The sequence below is a fragment of the Cnephaeus nilssonii genome (genome assembly GCF_951640355.1).
Source record: "Cnephaeus nilssonii genome assembly, chromosome: 13".
NCBI lineage: Eukaryota > Metazoa > Chordata > Mammalia > Chiroptera > Vespertilionidae > Cnephaeus > Cnephaeus nilssonii.
In genome coordinates, this window is record NC_137084.1 from 78,166,227 (window position 1) to 78,189,979 (window position 23,753).

At 41.2% G+C, this 23,753-nt stretch overlaps 1 protein-coding gene and 1 pseudogene across 2 annotated transcripts; both read right to left on the minus strand.

Moving 5' to 3' along the window:
• Window positions 1-4,312: 4,312 nt before the first annotated feature.
• Window positions 4,313-4,937, minus strand: LOC307109768 (protein BEX3-like). Its single transcript, XM_079788645.1, has one exon. It carries the CDS (start codon window positions 4,785-4,787, stop codon window positions 4,449-4,451), a length of 339 nt encoding a protein of 112 aa, XP_079644771.1. The 5' UTR covers window positions 4,788-4,937; the 3' UTR covers window positions 4,313-4,448.
• A 16,073-nt stretch (window positions 4,938-21,010) lies between these two features.
• On the minus strand, window positions 21,011-22,261 carry LOC307110215 (pre-mRNA-splicing factor RBM22-like; annotated as a pseudogene). The gene has a single exon. The product of its transcript is annotated as a pre-mRNA-splicing factor RBM22-like (transcript).
• Window positions 22,262-23,753: the final 1,492 nt, after the last annotated feature.

A 23,753-nucleotide genomic window follows, 5' to 3' on the forward strand; every position in this document is an offset into this window, starting at 1 on the left:
TAGACTAGATTAAAAAGTGAGTGCTTCCTCTCTGTCTTCTCTCTCCCTAGCGCACTAGGTTCCTGGTCTCCCCCGCGCACTAGGTTTGAGTGGGGATGCTCCCCTGTGCCCACGTGGCTTGTGGCCCTGTGGGACTCTACACATGGACTGACAGGCTTTAATAGCATGGATGCTGAATGACACGCAGCTACAACATGCAACAGAAGCTGAGACACTGGCCTGAACACCTGCTGCACCTTTCCCAGGACTGGCTTCTCAATAAACTTTGGTTCTGCTACCTGGTTTTGTCTGGGACTTCAATCTTCGATTTCACAAGACAACGAACTCGGACTCAAACCCCACATTTTGGTTTCATTATGATCAAAAACTTGCTGAATGTAGCGCAAAGCTCATTTCTGTTCATTTGATCTCACTGGAGATAGGAGAAAAGCTCGTTATCAACCTTCAAAAAAGTACTTTGATTTTGAAGATTAAACTTTCTCCTTAAGGCCACTCATTAATTTCTCCAGTCATTGTTACCTGAGCCCTTTTTTCTTCTTGGTCTGTACACTATTTCAACAAATGAAGATGTTTTCAGGCATGTTTAGCCAACTTTACCGTGGAGAAAGTCCTTTGTCTTGGATTCTGAATGGCAGTGAATTAAATAATGCTGTTGTTGTGCCCACTGTGCTGGGCTCGAGAAATAATTGGTGAACATAGCAGGCAGGTGGCTTCTCTCCTGGAGCTTACCCTGGGGCCGGGAATCAGACATTTAACACACAGAGACCAATGCCCGAGTGCTGCTCCCAGGGAAGTGCAGGTGCTGGGGGACAGACAGCATGGTGAATAAAGGGCCCCACCCTTGCCTGCGGCTGCCAGAGGTCAGATGATTGATGTAGGACCTCTAAACCATAGTAGCGATTTGGGATTAAATTTTCAGTGTCTGGGCCTATCCTTAGAGGTTTAGATTCTCTGGTTTTGGTGCTCCTCTTAGGACCCTGGTATAGTTAGTCTCAACACTTTCCTTCAAGACATTCTGGGTTTTATAGCCTTTGAAGGATTTATAAAGACAGAGATTGAAATAATTGGATTTGAATGGATTGGTGGAGAGAGGGGACAAGAATTGTCATAGGGCAGTTGGGTGGCTATTGCAGCAGTTAAAGAAGGAATTCTTGGTAGCTTGAGAAGTGGATAGGTTTTGGGATATTTAGGATTTTGTGATTATTTTTTAAAAATATATTTTTATTGGCTTCAGAGAGGGAGTGGTTGATAGAAACATCAATGATGAGAAAGAATCATTGATTGGTTGCCTCCTCCATGCCCCCTACTGGTGATTGAACCTGCAACCCAGGCATGTACCCTTGACCGGAATAGAACTTGAGACACTTTATTCTGCAGGCCGATGCTCTATCTATCCACTGAGCGAGTGTTTTGATCATTTAAATGTGAAAGGGAATGCTAAAGGAGAGGGATGTATCAAGGCTGACTGCCAAGTTTCAAATTTTAGTAACAAGCACATGGACATTGAGGGGTAGGACACAGAGAGTCTGAAGAGATGGCCAGTATGCAGTTAGATACAGCAGTTTGAAGGTCAGGAGCTCCGGGCTGGTCTGGACTAGCGATGTGCATTTGCGAATGGTCAGCTGATAGATGGTAATTGAAAGGGAGTGGATGAAATCACCCAGAGGAAGGTCAGGAAGATGCATTAAAGAATTGCTCAAGCCCACCCACATAGCTCAGTGATTGAGTGTCGACCTATGAACCAAGAGGTCAGGGTTCGATTTCCGGTCAGGGCATATGCCTGGGTTGTGGGCTCGATCCCCAGTTTGGGATGTGCAGGAGGCAGCTGATCAATGATTCTTTCTTATCATTGATGTTTCTACCTCTCTCTCCCTCTCCCTTCCTCTCTGAAATCAATAAAAATATTTTTTTTACAAGAGAATTGCTCAATTTGTGCTCCTTACCAAGTGGTGGTTTATAAGCTTGCCCTTTCCTCACCCACTTACCAAGGGCCGACACTGTAGGTATGTAAGGTTCAGGGATATAGAGATGAAAAAAATATCTTCTGCTCTTTAAGTGGCCCGCAGCCTAGTGTAAGTCCAAGTATGGAAGACAATAGTGTAAAGGCTCATCACCATTGTTTCTGAGATTCTGAGGTTAGGAATGCAGCCTTTAGCTCTGAGACAAGGCCGTTAATCACCCTGGGGCACTCAAGACACTAGCCTAGTCAAAACTGTGATTTAACAAACCAGAGTTAAACAAGTAGAGCTATCTGTGAAGTCTAGATGTTAACTAAGTACCCATGAAAGGGTTTTGGAAAATGACTCTCAGGAAATCTCCTTACAAACAAAAGAATCTACACATGCTTGTTTAGTTGGGATTTTGGAGCATTTCCCTTAGGTTTAGTTGTATTTTGAACAGTTGCAAATCTTCTTTCTCCCTTCCTCCATCTCTCCCTATATACAATACAGCAAATTATGTTCCTGTATTATTCATCCCTATCATGAAAGCACGTGCAAGGTGCCCTAGCTAATGAGTTGACAACTAGTGGTCCTGAGCAGCCACTTTCCCCCCAGTGCACACCAAATACTGTCACACTGTCCAACCTGTCGTTCCACGCCTCCGCTCTGTATTCTGAATTTGAGTACACTAAGATCCTGGTTGTCCTGCACTATTCGGCATGCTTGTCATTTCTTCAGCTTCTCTCCAGCAGGAGGTGTGATTGCCTTATGAGATGTGAGCTGTACCGTCCACAGGGGGTTTTTAGCATGCCTTTCTGGGCTTCCTACTGATTCGCTCAGCGGTTGTTAGTTGTAATGCTGCGTTGCTAGATTATCACAGTTCTTCTCATGGCTCCCAGTGTCCAGCTACCAATAATTTCACTCCTTCCTACAGCTTGTCTCTTTTTCAAAAAGTTTCTATTCATACAACCTTGCTGAATTTACTTTATATCCTGTTATCTTTTTAGTTCCCACTACCCTAATCTAGTTTGTGTTCCCTGTGCTTTTCATAGTTATAACAGCAGCAGGAAGAGTTAAAATGTTGATAAACAGGCCCTGGCCGGGTAGTTCAGTTGGCTAGAGCATTGTCCTGTTAATGTAAAAACATGCAAACCTGTCAAGAGTTTTTGTGAGTTTATTTGAGCCAAGCTGTCGACAATTGCCAGGAAGCAGAATCTCAAGAATTGGGATAATGCTCTAGAAAATGGCATTTTCTAGAGCATTATCACCTTGTTCTATATACATTACAATCAAAGGGGGAGACGTAGGTGGGTTACATGAAATCCATTGGTGATAGATTAGAGAGGAGGGAGGAAGCAAAGCGGGGGGAAACCTTTGGGATTGAATAAAAAGTAAAATGATAGACACATACTTAGGTGGGTGTAGGACAGCCAACAGTCAACAATAACATGATAACAGTGAAGGAATTTGTAGTATCTGTCCTGGCGCCCAGGCACATTAGGTTGTGCCCCAAGGGGGTCCGGAAAAAAAGAAGTTACAAGTTACCCAGACATTTCAAGGGTATGTTATCATAGATGCAAAAAGACAGATAGGCTCAGTTAAGGTAAAGATTGATCTTGTCAGTGAAGATACCAACCTAGGATGTGACTACCCACCATAACTGCTTTTAGTTAATGTTTTAATTTCAGACCATCCTTTGTGGTTACTTTAGGTCTTTAAGTTTGTAAGACTGCCATGCAGGCCTTCCCTGAGCTGGTCAGGTTAGCATGTGGCCTTTTTTTTTTTTTTCCGTCCACAGTCCCGATACACCAAGGTTGAAGGTTCAATCTCTGGTCAGGGCACATACAAGAATCAACCAATGAATGCATAAATAAGTGGGACGACAGCAAATCGATGTCTCTCTCTGTGTCTCTCTGCCTCTCTCCTCCAAAATCAATAAAAAGATTGTAAAAAATAACTAGATTCGTTAAAATATTTAAAAATTATTCAAGAAATAGAAACTGGCATATCTTGAACCAGACTGCCCTGGTTCAAACCCAGCTCTGCCACTTGCTGGTTGGGTTATTTAACTTCTGAAGAGTGAGCATAATGGTGGTACATAGGCAGTGTTACATGATGTTTTGAGTGTGGGTTCTGGCATTGGATTCAAATCTTTATCACTTCTTTGCTGTCTAACCTGAAGTTTACTTAACATTTCTAAATCACAGTTTACTCTTCTGTAGTCCCAGGGTAATGATAGCACCTGCCTCTTTTTTTTTTTCCTCTTTTTAATTGCTTTATTAACTTTACATTTTTCCATGCAAATGGGTGAAACTACTGTTGACAGAAACTTAAGACTGTGTACCAAGGCAATCTCCAATTAGAAGCTGGTAACACAGAACCCACCTGACACATGGAAATTACATAAGGTTCATAGCAAACAGATCAGTAAAGGCATATCAGAAAACGCAAGGAAAAAGAAAACAACAGTGGGAATCACAGTATTAATCTCATAGAAAATGGCCGGAATCAAGGCATAAGGCAAAATTCATCATGATGGTCATGGTGATTAGAGAGCTCCCCCATAAGGATACGCAGGCAATTCCTTAATTGCAGCTCCCTAAGTTTTCTCCTGATTTCTCTCATCTCCTCCATGAACATTTCCATATCATCTCCATCTCCGCCCATCCCATCATTGACCTGCCTATTGGGTATGGCCCGTCGGAAGTTAGGGGCCAGTCGGCGGGCCTGTCCCCGTCTATTATTTCCTGCTGGCTGGTGGCCTTCACCCCCTCCCAAAGGGCTGTCTTCCTCTCCATTCTGCATGGGCTGCTCCATTTCTTTGTTTTCGTGGTGGATATCTGCCATGATGAGATTTTTTCCTGGTTGTTTTCCTGGGCCTATCCTTGCAGTCGGCTCCTCCTCCCGATTCTCGCCTGGAGTGCGCTGCCGCGACACTTGGACCCGAAGACCTGCTCTGCTGTTCCTGGGCCCGATGCCAGCCCGCCTGCGCAGGGCAGCGGGAGCTGGTACCCAGAAGGGAGTGACGACTGCCAGCACCTGCCTCTTGAGATTGTTGTACAGACTAGGATTTGAATGTAAAGCATTTACCACAGTGCCTGAAACACCTTAAGTGCTAAACACATGATAGATAGTCTTAGGAAAACACATAGCATCATTGATGAACTAAAACTCATATATGTAAAGCAATGTAGGTCCTCTGACTTTCCTGTGGCTGGACTAATATTGTTCCTGCTGTTGCGGGGGCGAAGATAAAACTTCTCATCATAGGTCAATGTCTCTTCCAGTTTTCAGATGGTTTCTTCCGGATTATCTCCCCATTTTTTTTTGTTTGTTGTTGTTGGTAAATGGACAGTCTTGGAGGATTCCTCTCCCTGCCATGTCCCTCTTGGACACCCTCCCTTCCTTCTCTTCCCTGTGTCTGGTTGCTATCTGGGCTCAGAGAGAAGCTGTGTGACCTACTGGCAGCTGGAGAGATTTAAGTCCTAAGACAGATCTTCCTTTGCTGGTTCCCATTGAACTCTGATGTGTAACTCATGCCATCTCATCTCTTTTTTAAATCCTCACCCGAGGATATGTTTATTGATTTTAGAGAGAGGAAAGGAGAGAGACACAGAGAGAGACAGAGACATCAATGTGAGAGAGAAACATTGATCAGTTGCCTCCCGCACTTGCCCTGACTGGGAATCGAACCCACAACCTTTTGGTGCAGAGGATAATGCTCAACCAACTGAGCCACCTGGCCAGGGCACCCCCTCATCTTTGAGTGTCTGCTTCGGTCCTTTCTGCATCTGTTGCTGATGCTTTTGTGGCTGGTGTAGCTTGTGACCCGTTTTCCAGTTAAGGGAAATTCAAGATGGTTGCTCTTGGGAAAGTTCTCCATTGTGTCCCACTGGTGACTGAGCTCCTCTTAATGCTCACTGTTGTGGATGACCTCCTGTGACCCAGTAGCATCATTCCCTTTCCACGCCTCCATCCCTTGGTGTTGTTTACCCATGTCTTTGTTTTCATTCTACTATATATTACTGTACAAGGGACCTGCAGATGATCCTTTTATCAAAGTTCAAACAGAAAGTGGGATTTGTGTCTCCCTTTAGATTTCGGCATGACTTCAAACTATCTGGGGCATTTTATTGCACCTTTCCCACTTTTATTGACTGTGGGGTGTGGGAACAGAATCGAGGACTTCTTTGATGAGTTCTTTCTGCCCTCTCCCCAGGGCCCAGTGGGCTTTCTACTTTTTGCATCTGAATTGTGGGAATGCTATGTCTTCTTTCTTGTATACTCTATGGATTTTGTAAGACTCTGACTAAGTTGGCCATACTTGACTGTTTTGATGTATGGAGGCATTAAATACCTTTTTGAGAGTATTTCTCCTCAGAAAACAAACCAACCTAGCTTTCACGTCTTTTCTGTTTCTGTGTACTAGAATTCTGGTTTGAAGATCAAAACTGAGGATTAGGGTTTGGCTGGTGACACAGGCTGCAAAAGAATTCACAACTAAAAGAAGAGATGCAGAGAGGAAGTTTATTTTACTTTCCAAGAGAGGAAAGGGCTGCTGTATCGCTAGTCAATACAGGGCAGGAACAAAAAGCAGCTTCCACTTTTAAAGAGCAGTGGCTGCTGTTGCTAGGTGACATGGAAGGGAGGAGGACTTGAGGCTGAAGTTGAGCAGATACCAGGGTCTGTTTTGAAAAGTTACAGTTTGTTCGCTTTCTAGGAGACAGTTGGGCAGATGTCCTAGGGAGGTATCTTGTCAGTATTTTTTCCAAGCCTGTAAAACATGGTCAGAGCAAAAGTTATGAAGAGTTCAAAAGAGGCTTGTTTGAAGGGGAGCGGAGAAGGGAACTTTCTACTAACTAGAGACTTCTTGGTGCAAATTATCTCTGAATTATGAAAAAAGCCAGGAGGAGAGGGAATGCAAGAATTTAGCCTTGAGAATAGCTTACCTTGTCTTGCAGTTTGAACAGAATGGCTGATTGGATCAGGGGAGCTAACAATCTTGGGGTTTAATTACAAGATGCTTCTCATAAATTGTGGAAGGCCACAGCAAAGAAAAAGAAAGGCTTTTTCCTGTCCTTACACTGAGAAATACGCTTTTCCTCCTCAAAGTGATGAATACTGTTGATTAGGCAGGATAACACAACATATCGGAAATAAAATTGACATCAGTTTAATATTTTAAAAAATTATCCTTATTATTTGAATTTGCTATAGAAAGGGATCATTAAAAAGTAGAAAAATAATATTTGTAGTTCCATCTCCAGGAAATAATCCTTGTTCATAATGTTTTCTAGCTGGGTGCTATTTAGATGATCTAGCATAAGTTACTTTACTATCTGATCCTCAGTTTCCTCCTCTATTAAATGGAAATAGTTCCTCCACCATTCACAGAGGGCTTTTTTTTTTAACCCTCACCTGAGGATATCTTTTTATTGATATTTTTCCATTTTCTAAAGAGAGTGGAAGGGAGGCTGAGGGGGAGAGAGGGAGGAAGGGAGGGAGGGAGGGAGGGAGGGAGAGAGAGAGAGAGAGAGAGAGAGAGAGAGAGAGAGAGAGAGAGAGAGAGAGAAACATCATTCTGAGAGAGCCACATCAATTGGTTGCCCGCCCCCCCCTCCCCCGCATGTGCTCGGGGACCTTCAAATTAGGTATGTATCCTTGACTGGGAATTGAACCTTGTGACCATTTGGTGCATGGCTGAAGCTCTAACTACTGAGTTATGCCAGCCTGGGCCATAGAGGGTTGTTTTAACTTAAGATGGCATTTTTATTACAGAGGCAGTGATTATATGTAATTGGTGCTGATTCTTTCTATCTATTCCTGTTGTAGTACTCTATTATTTGAATGTATATATCTTATTAGTACATTTTAATATTTGGTAAAACAAATATTATACATCTTTTAAAGTAACTTCTGTCAATTATAACTTGTTTGTTCTTTAAAATTAAACATTTCATTGGTATTTTCATTAAGATTGCCTTAATGTTTATGATATCAAACACTCTAATAAACAGGTTTTATTTCTGGGCCTTAGTAATGTTTGGTAGTTTTTATCATATAATATATTTCACATTTCTTTAAAAAATTTTTTTTAAAATTGATTTTTAGAGAGAGTGGGAGAGGGAGAAAAGAGAGATAGAAACATTGATCGGCTGCCTCCTGCACACCTCCTACTGGGGATCCAGCCTGCAACCTGGGTATGTGCCCTGACTGGGAATCGAACCAGCCATCTTTTGGTGCATGGGTTGACGCTAAACCACTGACTACAATGGCTAGGCTCACATTTACTTTTTAAAAAATATACTTTTTATTGTATTACAGATATCTCCTATTATCCTCCCATACCCCCCCTTCCTCCCACCCCTCCAGGTCTTCACTACCCTATTGCCTGTGTCCATGGGCTATGCATATAAACATATAAGTTCTTTGGTTTATCTCGTCTTATTTCCCCAACCCCACATCGAGGTATGTCAGTCTGTTCCATGCCTCCATACTTTGGGTCTTATTTTGTTGGTCAATTCATTTTGTTCATTAGAATCCACAAATGAGTGAGATCATGTGATATTTGTCTTTCTCAGATTGGCTTATTTCACTGAGCATAATATTTTCCAGGTCCATCCTTGCTGTCCCAAAGGGTAAGAGATCCTTCTTTTTTACAGCTGCGTAGTATTCCATGGTATAAATGTACCACAGCTTTTTTATCCACTCATCTACTGATGGGCACTTGGGCTGTTTCCAAATCTTAGCTATTGTAAATTGTGCTGCTATGAACATAGGGGTGCATATATTCTTTCTGATTAGTTTTTTTTTTTTTAGGATATATTCCCAGAAGTAGGATCACTGGGTCAAACGCAAGTCCCATTTTTAATTTTTGAGAAAACTCCATACTGTTGTCCATAATGGCTGCACCAATCTGCATTTCCACCAGCAGTGAACTAGCGTTCCCTTTCCTCCACATCCTCGCCAGCACTTGTTTGTTGATTTACTGATGATGACCATTCTGACAGGTGTGAGGTGATACCTCATTGTGGTTTTAATTTGCATTTCTCTGATGATTAGTGACTGAGAATTGTTTTATGTGTCTCTTGGCCATTTGTATGTCCTTTTTGGAGAAACATCTATTCAGGTCTTCCCTTTTTAAAAAAATTGGATTGTCTTCCTTTTGTTGAGTTGTATGAGTACTTTATATATTTTAGATATTAACCCCTTATCAGATGTATCATTGGCAAATATTTTCTCCCATACAGTGGGTTTCCTTTTCATTTTTTTAAATCTTTGAATGCTGGGTACTTATTATGTTTATTTCTTTTTTGATTAAGGTATTACATATGTGTTCTTATCCCTCTCATTGCTTCCCCTCACCCTGCCCCCCCACTCATGCCCTCACCCCCCAGGTATCTGTGTCCATTGGTTAGGCTTATATGCATGCATACAAATCCTTTGGTTGATCTCTCTCCCTTATCCCCACTCTCCCCTTCCCTCTGAGGTTTGACAGTCTAATCTATGCTTCTCTGTCTCTGGATCTGTTTTTGTTCATCAGTTTATGTTGTTCATTATATTCCACAAATGAGTGAGATCATGTGATAGTTATCTTTCTCTGACTGGCTTATTTCGCTTAGCATAATGCTCTCCAGGTCCATCCATGCTGTTGCAAATGGTAAGAATTCCTTTTTTCTTACCGCAGCGTAGTATTCCATTGTGTAGATGTATCACAGGTTTTTTTTTAATTTATTGATTAAGGTGTTACATATGTGTCCTTATTCCCTCATTAACGCCCCTATCTCTCCTACTCATGCCCTCACCCCCCTGTTGTCTGTGTCTATTGGTTAGGCTTATATGCATGCATACAAGTCCTTTGGTTGATCTCTCCTCCTTACTCTCACCCTCCCCTACCTTCCCTCTGAGGTTTGACAGTCTGATCGATGTTTCTCTGTCTCTGGATCTGTTTTTGTTCATCAGTTTATGTTGTTCGTTATATTACATAAATGAGTGAGATCATGTGATATTTATCTTTCTCTGCCTGGCTTATTTCACTTAGCATAATGCTCTCCAGTTCCATCCATGCTGTTGCAAACAGTAAGAACTCCTTTTTTTACTGCAGTGTAGTATTCCATTGTGTAGATGTACCACAGTTTTCTAATCCACTCATCTGCTGATAGGCACTTAGGCTGTTTCCAAATCTTAGCTATGGTAAATTGTGCTGCTATGAACATAGGGGTGCATATATCCTTTCTGATTGGTGTTTCTAGTTTCTTGGGATATATTCCTAGAAGTGGGATCACTGTGTCAAATGGGAGTTCCATTTTTAGTTTTTTGAGGAAACTCCATACTGTTCTCCACAGTGGCTGCACCAGTCTGCATTCCCACCGGCAGTGGATTGTTTATCTTCCTTTTGTTAAGCTGTATGAGTTCCCAGTAAATGTTGGAGATTAAACCCTTATCGGTGATAACATTGGCAAATATGTTCTCCTGTGCAGTGGGCTTTCTTGTTGTTTTATTGATGGTTTCTTTTGCTGTGCAGCTTTTTATTTTGATGTAGTCCCATTTGTTTATTTTCTCCTTGGTGTCCTTTGCCCAAGGAGATGTATCCATAAACATATTGCTATGTGAAATGTCTGAGATTTAACTGCCTATGTTCTTCTCTAAAAATTTTAAGGTTTCATGCCTTACATTTAAGCCTTTTATCCATTTTGAGTTTATTCTTATGTATGGTGTAAGTTGGTGGTCTAGTTTCATCTTTTTGTATATGTCTGTCCAGTTTTCCCAGAACCATTTGTTGAAGAGACTGTCTTCACTCCATTGTATGTTCTTGCCTCTTTTGTCAAATATTAATTTACTGTGATGGTGTGGGTCAATTTCTGGGGTCTCTGTTCTGAAACATTGGTCGATATGCCTGTTCTTGTGCCTGCACCAGGCTATTTTGGTTATAATGGCTTTGTAGTATAGTTTGATATTCAGTATTGTGATCCCTTCTACTGTTCTTCTTTTTCAAGATTGCTGCTGCTATTTAGGTTCTTTTATAGTACCATTAGAAGCCCGGTGCATGAAATTTGTGCACTCGGGTGGGGGGGTGTCCCTCAGCCCAGCCTGTGCCCTCTTGCAGTCCGGGAGCCCTTGGGGAATGTCCGACTGATGGTTAGGCCCACTTGCCACGGGGAGCGGGCCTAAGCCGTCAGTCAGATATCCTTAGTGCTGCCATGGAGCGGGAGAAATTCCCACCACTGCCGCTGCACTCACCAGTCGTGAGCCTGGCTCCTGCATTGAGCGTTTGCCCCCTGGTGGTCAGTGTGTGTCATAGCAAACAGTCATTTGGCTAATGGGCCGAAATGGGCTCTCTGACATCCCCCAAGGGGTCCCAGATTGCGAGAGGGTGCAGGCCAGGCTGAGGGACCCCACTGGTGCACGATCAGGGTGGGGGAGGGATGTGGGAGGTTAGCCAGCCAGGGAGGGACCGCAGGAGGGCTCCAGGGCATGTCCAGCCCATCTCACTCAGTCCCAATTGCCTGGACCCCAGCAGCAAGCTAACCTACCAGTCGGAGCATCTGCCCCCTGGTGGTCATTGCATGTCATAGTGACTGGTCGACCAGTTGACTATCTGTCCCCTGCTGGTCAGTGCATATCATAGCAACTGGTTGACCAGTCAACTGTCTGCTCCCTGGTGGTCAGTGCATGTGATAGCGAGCAGTTGAGCGGCCTTAGCATATCATTAGCATATTACTCTTTGATTGGTTGAATGGCCAACTGGATGACCGGACACTTAGAATATTAGGCTTTTATTATACAGGATATAAATTTTTGGAGTATTTTTTTCCAGCTCTGTGAAGTATGCCGTTGTTATTTTATTTTATTTATTTTTAAAAAATATTTTCTTATTGGTTTCAGAGAGGAAGGGAGAGAAAGAGAGAGATAAAAATATCAATGATTAGAGAGAATCATGGATCAGCTGCCTCCTGTATGCCCCACACTGGGGATTGAGCTTATAACATGGACATGTGTCCTGAACAGGAATTGAATGGTGACCTCCTGGTTCATAGGTCTATGCTCAACCACTGAGCTATACCGACTGGGCTACCATTGGTATTATCATAGGGACAGTGTTGAATCTAGACAATTTAATGATGTTAATTCTTCCAATCCATTGAAATGGTATATGCTTTCATTTGTTTATATCCCTCTATTTCTTTTTTCAATGTCCTATAGTTTTCCAAGTACAGGTCTTTTGCCTCCTTGGTTAAGTTTATTCCTAGGTGTTTTATTTTTTTTTTGTGTGTGGCAATTGTAAATGGGATTGGTTTTTTAATTTCTCTTTCTGAGAGTTCATTATTGGTGTATAAAAATGCCATCAATTTGTGGATGTTGATTTTGTATCCTGCTACCTTGCTGAATTCATTTATTAAGTCTAGTAGTTTCCTGGTGGAGTTACTAGGGTTTTCTATGTGCAATATCATGTCATCTGTGAATAATGACAGTTTTACTTCCTCCCTTCTAATTTAGATGCTTTTTCTTTTATGCCTTTTATCTCTCTTTCTTGTCTGGTAGCTGTGGCTAGGCCTTCTAGTACTACGTTGAATAAGAGTGGTGAAAGCATACATCCTTGTCTTGTTCCTGTTCTTAAGGGTAACACTTTTAGTTTTTGCCCATTGAGTATGATGTTAGCTAAAGATTTGTCATATGTGGCCTTCATTATGTTGAGGTATGATCCCTCTATTCGCACTTGCTGAGAGTTTTTTTCAAAAAAGGGTTATGGATTTTGTTGAATGCTTTTTCTGTGTCTATTGATACGATCATGTGGTTTTTATCTTTCAATTTGTTTATGTGATGTATCATGTTTATTTGCGAATATTGTATCAGCTTTGCATCCCCAGAATAAATCCCACTTGATCATGGTGAATTATCTTTTTAATATATTGCTGGATCTGATTTACTCATATTTTGTTGAGGATTTTAGCATTTGTGTTCATCAGGGATATTGACCTGTAATTTTGTTTCTTTGTAGTGTCTTTATTTAGTTTTGGAATTAGGATAATGCTGGCTTTGTAAAAAGAGATTGAAAGTATTCCCTCCCCTTAAATTTTTTGGAATAGTTTGAGGAGTGTAGGTGTTAGTTCTTCTTTGAATGTTTGGTAAAATTCACCTATAAAACCATCTGTTCTAGGACTTTTGTTTGCTTTAAGTTTTTAAGTTATGACTTCAATTTCATCAGTTGTTATTGGCCTACTCAGGTTTTCTGATTCTTCCTGATTGAGTTTTGGAAGATTGTATGTTTCTAGGAATTTGTCCATTTTGCCCAGTTTGTTGGCATATAGTTGTTCATAGTATTTGCTTATAATACTTTGTATTTCTGTGGTGTCTGTTGTTATAGTGCCTCTTTCATTTCTTATTTTATTCATTTGGCTCCTCTTTCTTTGTTTCTTGATGCGTCTGGCTAGGGGGTTCATCAATCTTGTTTACCTTTTCAAAGAACCAGCTCTTGGATTTATTGATCTTTTGTACTGTGTTTTTTTTTCCTTCATCTTCTTTTTCTTAGTCTCTATGTCATTTATTTCTGTCCTGATAATTATTATTTTCTTCTATAATTATCTACTTCTTCTGAGCTTATTTTGCTGTTCTCTTTCTAATTCATTTAGTTGTAAGGTTCGATAGTTAATTAGTCCTTTTTCTTGTTTCTTTTTTTTTAAAATATATTTTATTGATTTTTTACAGAGAGGAAGAGAGAGAGGGATAGAGAGCTAGAAACATCGATGAGAGAGAACCATCGACCAGCTGCCTCCTGCACACCCCCCACTGGGGATGTGCCCGCAACCAAGGCACACGCCCTTGACCGGAATCGAACCTGGGACCTTTCAGTCCACAGGCCGACGCTCTATCCACTGAGCCAAACCGGTTTTGGCCTTTTTCTTGTTTCTTGAGGTAGACCTGTAGTGCTATGAACTTCTCTCTCAGGACTGCATTCACCATCTCCCATAGCTTTTGGGTGGTTGTGTGTTTATTTTCATTTGTTTCCAGGAAGTTTTTAATTTCTTTCTTGATCTTATTGGTAACCAATTCATTGTTTGATAACATGCTATTTAGCATCCAGATATTTGAGTGTTTTTGAATTTTTTTTTTATTGTAGTTGCTTTCTAACTTCATACCATTGTTATCCAAGAAGATGCTTGTGTTATATCAGTCTTCTTGAATTTGTATGAACTAGTTTTGTGCCCTAAAATGTGGTCTGTCTTGGGAATGTTCCATCTGCACTTGAGATGAATACATATTCTGTTTCTTTGGGGTGAAATGTTCTGTAAATATCAGTTAGATCCATCTGATTTAGTGTGTCATTTAAGGCCTCTGTTTCCTTATTAATATTTTGTCTGGAAGATCTATCCAGTGATATCAGTGGGGTGTTAAAATTCCCTACTATGACTGTATTGTTGTCAATCTCTCCCTTAAAGTCTATCAATAGTATTTTTTAAAATATATTTTTATTGATTTTAGAGAGGAAGGGAGAAGGATAGCAGGATAGAAACATCAATGATAAAAGAGAACCATTGATCGGCTGCCTCCTGTACACCCCCCTACTGGGGATTGAGCCCACAACCCAGGCATGTGCCCTTGGCCGGAATCGAACCTGGGACCCATCAGTCCACAGGCAGACACTCTATCCACTGAGCCAAACCAGCTAGGACAATAGTCTTTTAATGTACTTGGATACCCCTATATTGGGTGCATGTATGTTTACAAGGGTTATATTTTCTTGCTGAACCATTCCCTTTAGTATCATGAAGTGGCCTTTGTCTCTTTTTAAGGTGTTTGTTCTGAAGTTTATTTTATCTGATGTGAGTATTGTTACCTCAGCTATTTTCCCCCCATTTTCCATCCCTTTACTCTCAATCTGTGTGTATCTTTTATTTGGAGGTGGGTTTCTTGTAGACAGCATATATATGGGTCATGTTTTATTATCCATTCAGTAACCCTATGTCTTTTTGACTGGAGCATTTAATCCATTTATATTTAAGGTTATTATTGATAGGTATTTATTTATTGCCATTTTTTATTCCCTTTATGCCTATGATCCTTTCTCTCTCCTTTTCTTCTTCTTAAAGCAGTCCCTTTAACATTTATTGCATTTCTGGTTTGGTGGTAATGTACTCCTTTAACCTCTTTTTGTCTGGAAATCTTTTTATTTCACCTCCAATTTTAAATAATAGCTTCTCTGGATACAGTAGTATTGGATTTAGGCCCTTGCTTTTCATTACTTCAGGTACTTCATGCCACTCCCTTCTGGCCTGAAGTATTTCTATTGAGAAGTCAGGTGACATTCTAATGGGAACTTCTTTGTAGGTAATTTTCTGTCTCTCTCTTGCTGCCTTTAAGATTCTTTCTTTGTCTTTAACATTTGCCATTTTATTATGATGTGTCTAGGTATAGGTCTCTTTGGGTTCATCTTGATTGGGACTCTCTCTTCTCCCTGAACTTGTCTGGCATTTTCCTTCACCAGGTTGAGGAAGTTTTGTGTCTTTCTTTCTTTCTTTCTTTCTTTCTTTCTTTCTTTCTTTCTTTCTTTCTTTCTTTCTTCCTTTAAATTAATTTCTTTATTGATTAAGGTATCACATATTTGTCCTCATCCCCCCATTCCCATCCCACCCCCCTCCCCACGCATGCCCCCACCCCCCTGTTGACCTTAACCACTGGTTAGGCTCATATGCATGCACAAAAGTCCTTTGGTTGATCTCTCCCCTTTACCCCCACCCTCCCATACCCTCCCTCTGAGGCCTGACAGTCTGATCCATGCCTCCTTGTTTCTGGATCTGTTCTTGTTCATCAGTCTATGTTGTTCATTATTTCCCCTAGATGAGTGAGATCATGTGCTATTAGAAATACGCTTATAAGAACCGAAAATGAGACAAGCAATAATGGTTATGCTGACAGGCAAATGAATCAGTCTGTAGTGAGTTTCTTTCTGGGCCAACAGTTCTTTTGAGACCCAATTTCAATGTCAAACAGTTCCTTATGTGTACATGTCAGCAATGTCATTTCAGTTCTGGATGGTGGGCAAATGGTGGTAATGCAGGTCCGACTCTCTCTGGTTTGGTCCTGGGCAACCTGCAGTGACGCACAGCTGCTAACTGCTAGTATGGCAAGGTGACGTCAGCGTCTTCCATCTCTGGACTGCTTCTCTTCTGTCTTCATGGCTGGAGTAGTCCTGTCGATTCCTCTCTGTTGCTGGAATCCACATGGTCTCAGAGTTGTTTTCTGAAAATATACAAACATATTCTCGACCAAAAGTTAATAAAGGAATATTTTCTATAAATTTGACTTGGGATCCTATTTCATTTTTTGCCCAAATGATTTTCCTCTGGCTTGTTTTGACACCTTGTGTGTTTTTCATGGGTGTCTTGCTTTTAGCCTTACAATTAATTTTCTAAAGTATTAATTTTCTAGATGTAATTTACTCACAGGATATTTTTCCTTACATGATATTTTTCTACTATCCCTCCCTTTTTTTGATTTAAATATTAGGAGGCTTTTGAAAATTTTATAATGTAGTCCTGATGGCTTTTAAATTTTATTTTTTTGCACTATAATATAACTGTTTTAGGTTCATTACATGGTGCTCAATTTTATCATGAGATGAACTACCAATAAAAATTTTAGTTAACACTTTAGGAACACCTTTTTGTCCAGTACAATTAATTTTTCTAGAAAATTTGCTTGTTTCAACTAGCCAATTTAAATTTGCCTGAAGACTTGACTACTATTTTACTGTCAAATTTATTACTCTAACAACAATCTTATTTTACCCTGTAAATATTAGTGGAAAGGATTATTTGCCTTCTTGAGTAGGTCCTGAGCATTCCTGGTGGTAGGCTGGATTTAGATATCATAAACCCACTTCCCCACACCATGGGTACAAGGCAACTCAAACAATTCTTGTTGGAGTGAGAGGGCAGCTGCTGTCGGCCAAGTCTCTGTCTGTTACTCGGGTCCCGATTTGAGCTGGGCATGGGACGTCAAGCAGCCCTGGGAGCAGGAGACTTCCTTCAGAAGGGGTGAGTGTTCAGGCCCCTGCAAAGTTGGGGGGTGAGGGTCTGTGCCCCACCTCTGTTGACCCCCGGGCTCTCTCCTGATGGCCCCTCTGTGACTGTGCCTGTCTTAGGTTGTTCCTTCCCTGAGGAATCTTACCCGTCTCTGGCTAACCAGCCATCCTCCGGGGCCAAGCAGGGTGATGTGAGGTTCAGTTCTGTCTCCTTGGTAGCCTATGCCCCCATGGCCTCCACGCCCAGCACCTGCCTTGGTATCCCCTCGCCTGCTGGCGGGGCCCCAGCACTGATCACATATCTTGGGGAACCCAGGTTTTCATTATTTCTTTAAACAGGTTCTGTTCCTTGCTCATCCTCTTCCCCTTCTGTTATTCCTGTAATGCAGATGTTGTTACACTTCATGTTGTCCCAGAGCTCCCTTAAGCTATCTTCCTGCTTTTTAATTCTTCTTTCTATTTGCTGCTCTAATTAGTTATTTATTTCTACCTTGTCTTCCAAATCACTGATTCTATCCTCTACTCTATCCAATCTACTTTTGATACCTTCCAGTGTGTTCTCAATGTCAACTATATTATTCTTCATTTTCCTCTGGTTCTTGCTCATGGCCTCTATTTTCCTTCTCATGCTGTTGTAATTAGCACCAAGTTCCGTAACTATCTTTATAACCATCGCTTTGAACTCTATGTCTGATTAGTTGCTTGCCTCCATCTCACTTAGTTCTTTTTCTGGAGATTCCTTATTTTCTCTCATTTGTGGGTTGTTTCTTTGTCTCCCCATTTTAGCTGTCTCTTTGTATTTGCTTCTATGTATTAGATGGAACTGCTATACCTCCAAGTCTTTGTGGGATGGCCTTATGTAGAAAGTGTCTTGAGGGGTCCAGTGATGTAGTCTATTTGTTCTCCTGAGCTGGATGCTCTAGGAATTCCTCTTGTGTGCATTGTTTGGGCTTTCCTGTTGTAATCAGGACTTGATTGTTGATGTCCCATTCATGGGAGGGATCTCCCCTCTGACTTGCTACCAGTGAGGTTCAACCCCAATGTCATCGTGCCAGCTGTTATACAGGTGCTTTGGGCCTGCTATTTGTGGGGCTCATTGTATTTTGCTCTGATGTTGTCGAACCTGGTCCTTTAGTGTGTCTATTCTGGGCCTCTTGGGAGCTTCTCTAGTGCAGATGAATGTGGGTCACTGTCCCTTTCTGGCTCTGGGCAATCTGATTGAGGACCTAGAGGTTGAATCTCCTAGTAGTCCAGTGGTCAGGCACTCCTTCACCCAGAGGCTGGGTCTGCCTTGAGTGTTACACCTTAATTGTCCTTGGAGCTGTACTCTCTTCCCCAAAAGAGCTGCTCCAGCACGTGTCAGCTGCAGGCCCCTGGGGTCTTGCTGGATTTTGCCTCACTGAGCAGTCTGGGATGGTATCTGTGGCAGGGACCCAAACTGCTGTTTCTGACTAACTAGATCAGGCAAAGACTCAAATCCTCCAAAGAATTACCTCTGCCTGCAGACTGATTTGATTCTGTCTGGAGTGTGTTCAAGCAATCATCCACAGGTGGGGTGAGAGATTTTCCTGACAGGGTGGGGCAATTGTTTCTGTCTGTAGGCTAATTGTTATTCTCAGTCTCATAACGGGCCTCAGAAACTCCACAGGGTGAGACAAGGGATTTTCCAATAGTGTGGGTCAGCTATCTTCCCCACAGGCAAAAACTGCCTGGATAGCAAAGGTTTGCCAGAGAAAGATGACCTCCACAGTGTGAAACAGGGGTGGCTGCCCTCTGAGCTCTAACCTTAAATCCCCAGATCCTGGCTTTTGCTCCCACAGCTCCAGTCCACTCTGCCCTCCATGTGCTGGAGACCAAGGTGAGTGCCTGCACTTGAAATTGGCCCTTTAGAGGGTGCCTGAATTTCCTGCAGTCTCTTTCTGGCAGACAGCATCCCTGCTGCTTTTCACAGCCAGATGTTATGTGGGCACCTTTCTTAGTTCTGGTGTTCTCTGCTGGGGGGCCCAGCGTGAGTATTAGACCCCAGAGTTTTCAGTGGGAACCCCCCACAACTGAGATATCTCTCCAGAACTTCAGCTCCTGTGTGTGGGAGCCTGGCCCTACTTTTCATGCCTCCACACTTCCTACCAGTCTCTATGAGGTCTCCACTTTCAGTCCTTCATTATTAGGGTCCTCTCCAGCTAGTCTTAAGTTGATTAATCAGATTTTTTTTTTTTTTTTGTATTTTAGTTGTAATTCCAGTTTCGTCCTGGGATGGGTCTGTGAGCTCCACTTACTCTGCAGCCATTTTTCATAAAAACTCACATTTCTTATGTTTCCTAAGCATTTTATGATTGTGGTGGTTGTATAAAATGGGGATTTTTTTTCCTTGTTAAATTTCTGAACTGATTACTGGTAGTTTATAGAAAAAATTTGTTGAGTTTTGTATATTTTTAAACTAGTACCTTACTGACTTCTCCTACTAGTGAATTTTTATTTGATTAACTTAGGCCTTCTATTTAGAAAAGCATCATCTGAAAATAGAGATTAATTTTCTGTGTTTCTAAAATTTATCAATTAAAAAATTATTTGTCTTATTGAATTCACTAGAACTTCTAGAAAAATGTTAACTAATAATGAACACACCACTCTTGGTCCTGAGTTTAATGGAAATAGGCTATAGTATTTCATTGTTAACTATAATATTGGCTATTTATATGCAATAACTATTTTTTAACAGATTAAGTAGGTTTGCTTCTAGTATCAGGAAGCTTTTGTATTTTTAAAATATTGCATTTAATTATTTTTGATTTTTGTGTTCATTAAAGTAATTATTTTTTAATCTTCTGAGGTATTGAAGTGACTAATTAATTGACTGGTATATTAACATGCTCCTGGATTTGCATGCTATTTATATTAATAGGGAGATTAGTTTGTGATTTCCTTTGTTGTGCTCCATTTGTTAGACGTTGGAATTGGTATTGCTGGTTTGAGAAAATGAATTGGGAAGTGTGCCATCTTTTTCTGTGCTTTGGAACAGTCTAAATTATATGTGAATTATCTTTCCTTAAAGCTCTGGTAGAGCTCACTGTAAATTGTCTAGACGTGGTGCAGCATCTGAAGTTATTTAGGGAGAAATGCCCATTTCTTTGATGGTTATTGGTATCTAGATTGACTACTTTCTCATCATTTCTAGAAGTTTATGGGCTTTTAGAAAATCGTGTGTTTCATCATTATTTTCAGAATTTTTAACATAGAGTGGTACATTCAAATGTTCTATGCCATTATAAAATGCTCCTATATCTGTGCATAAAGCCCAATTCTCAATTTTAATGATTTCAGTGTGTTTTCTATTGTTTAAATCTATGAGGTGTTTGCCCATTTTATTCATATTTTCATAGAAATTAGCTCTAGATTGATAAAATCTATTGCTTTTATTTTCTAATAATTTCTATCTTTATATTATTATTCATGTATTTCTCTTCATCTCTTAGGCTTTTCTCTTTTTTGACACTTTTTAAAAATTTATTTTCATTTTCTATTTATTTTATTTTATCATTTTTTATTTTTAAAATACATAAACTTAAGGCTATGAGATTTTTTTCTGAATATAGTTTTTCTAATCATATCAATATTGATTTGTAGATTTAAAAATTAATTTTTAATCCTCACCTGATGATATGTTTTTGTTCATTTTAGAGAGATAGGGAGAGAGAGAGAGAGAGAGAGAGAGAGAGAGAGAGAGAGAGAGAGAAACATTGATGTGAGACAGAAACATTGATCAGTTGCCTCCCAGGGATCAAGCCTGCAACCTAGGTATGTGCCCTGACCAAGAATTGAACTGCAACTTTTTGGTGTACTGGATGATACTCCAACCAACCGAGCCACCTGGCCAGGGCTAGATTTTGTTGTTTTTATAAGTTAAAAAACTTTTCTGTCACTGCATTTTTAAACTTTTATAAAAATGGAGTATTATTTACAAACTTTAAAATGCAATATCTGAAGTGTACAATTAGATTTTTTAAAAGGGAAATACATATTTATTCCAAGATTTGTGTACTGGGATTTTTCAGCGCCCTGTCTTTTGTAGAGTCCGAGCGGTGACAATGTGCTCAGGGCTGCTGTGTTTCCTGGCATGAGCTCCCATTCTCTGAGGGTCCTGAGAAGGACAGTGGACTAGTCCTGGAGCCATCATGAAAGGAGGAGGTGGTCCCATTGGATGGAGCATGTGTGGCTCCAAACCTGAGGGTGGGGCCGGACAATGCCAGGGTGTGGCGGCAGGACAGTGTTCACCAGCTGGAGGGCCACTGGGGAGTAGATTGTAGTTGGTAGAGCCTTCTTCTGTTGCAGGAGGGAGAGGAGGAGCTCTCGGCAGCCCTGAAATGGCCTTCCCCATTTCATGTTGAGTCTATGCCATTGACAATCAACTTGTTAAAGGAGTTCTCCACGGCCACTTCTGCAGCCTGCTTTTTGGCACACTGGATGAAAGCACACTGCTGTCTCTGTACAATGGCGATTGTCCGGATCTCTTCAAACTGGTAGAAATGATTTCTGAGATCTGTCTCAGTGGTATCACCCAGACCACCAGCATATAGTGTGGGGAGAGTCTTGTCCTCTGGTGGGTCCAGACGAGGTATTGTTGAAACCCGCTATAAGAGCTTACCTGCCACAGGGTCTTGAGTCCATAATACTGGTTTTTAATGTTCTGATCAGCAAGGGAGTCATCTGGATCCATACGCTTCTCAAATCTGTGTGGACACTCCTCTTATTTCTTACATTCTCCTTTCACCCACAAAGTGCAAATGTGGGGCTGGTTCCTTTTGTAGTAGGGTGTGGCCCGGGCCAGTGTGAGTAGCATGTTGCTGGTCGACATGGCTTTCCCCAGCATGCCAACTGGCCATGTTCCAGAAGAGTTAGAGATCTCCCTCTCCATCTGACGTTGGTATGTCATCCTTAAAGACAACCCTGCATCAGGAACCTGGATGGGCAGGCCATGCTCTAGATCCAAGAGGCAGGTCTGACATATATTCTTCAATTTACTACAGGTTTGGCACAGGTCAGTCTTCTCAAAATGCACGTGGACCCCAGGGCACCAGCGACACACTGTGAACGGCCTGGCACAGATTTTGCATTCCTTCCCATACCTTTCTTTGGTTATTCAGATATAGGGGTTTTCTCCAAGACACATCTGGCCAAGAATGGTGAAGCCCACATCCTCCCAGCTCTGCCCTTTATCGGTGCTGGAACCAGAGGCTGCCACCTTCAGAGCATCTGAGGCCCCAGTGGGTTTCAGGTTGGAAGAGGACTGCCCCAATCCCATCAGGCCCTAGGCTGGTTCCTAATTAAGGTTTTTATTGAAGTAAAATTTACACACAGTGAGCACATGTCTTAATTGTACAACTTGATGAGTTTTGACAAATTTGTGTAACCAACACACCAAGCAAGATACCTAACTTCCCACTCCTGTGAATGTTCCCTCATACCCTTTTCAATCAGTCCCCTGCTCTGGACAACCACTGTTACAATTTCTATCACCACAGTCATTTTGTCAATTCATGAACTTCATATAAATGAAATCACACAGTGTATCCTCCTTTATGGCTGACATTTTCCCCTCAGCATAATGCTTTTTATTATTTTACTAGAGGCCCGATGCACGAAATTCATGCAAAAGTAGGTCTTCCTTCCCCCAGCTGCTGGCACCGGCTTCCCTCTGGCACTCAGGACCTGGGCTTCCCTCGCAGCTCTGGCTTCGTCCAGAAGGTCATCCGGAAGGACGTCTGGTCTAATTAGCATATTATACTTTTATTATTATAGATTATTTAATGTCCTCCCCTCTCCATTGACTCCCTAGTGCATCCCTGCCACCCACCCCAGGCCTTCACCATCCTATTGTCTGTGTCTATGGGTTATACATTTATGCATGCAAGTTCTTTAGTTGATCACTTCCCACCCACCCCCGCCTTGCCTCTGAGATTCAACAGTCTGTTCCATACTTCTATGTCTCAGAATCTATTTTGTTCATCAGTTTATTTTGTTCATTAGATTCCACATATGAGTGAGATCATGTGATACTTGTCTTTCTCTGGCTTATTTTGCCTAACATAATACTCTCCAGGTCCCTCCATGCTGTCTCAAAGGGCAAGATATTCTTCTTTTTTTACAGCTGCATAGTATTCCATGGTATGAATATACCACAGCTTTTTTATTCTTATTTGATTGCTGTGGCTAGCACTTCCAGTACTATGTTGACCCATGTGCACTTGAGAAGAATGTATATTCTTCAGCTTTGGGGTGAAATGTTCTGTACATGTCAATTTAATCCATCTGATCCGGTGTGTCAGTTAGAGTCACTGTTTCCTTATTAATTTTTTTGTCTGGAAGATCTATCCATTGAAGTCAGCATGGTGTTCAAGTCCCCTACTATAACTTTATTGCTGTCAATCTCTCCCTTAAAGTTCTCCAGAAGTTTTTTGTTGTTGTGTTTTTTGTTTTTGTTTTTGTTTTGTACTCCTATATTGGGTGCATATATGTTTACCAGGGTTATGGCCTCTTTTGGGAATGATCTCTTTAGTATCATATAGGGAACTTTGTTGTCTCTTGTGATGGCCTTCAATTTGAAGTCTATTTTGTCACATATGAGTATTGCTAACCCAGGTTATTTTTGTTTCCATTTGCATGAAAAATTTTCTTCCATTCTTTCACTCTCATCCTGTGTGAGTCTTTTGCTCTGAGGTGGGTTTCTTATAGACAGTATATATTTGGGTCATTTTTTTTTGTATCCATTCAGCTGCTCTACTTTTGATTGGAGC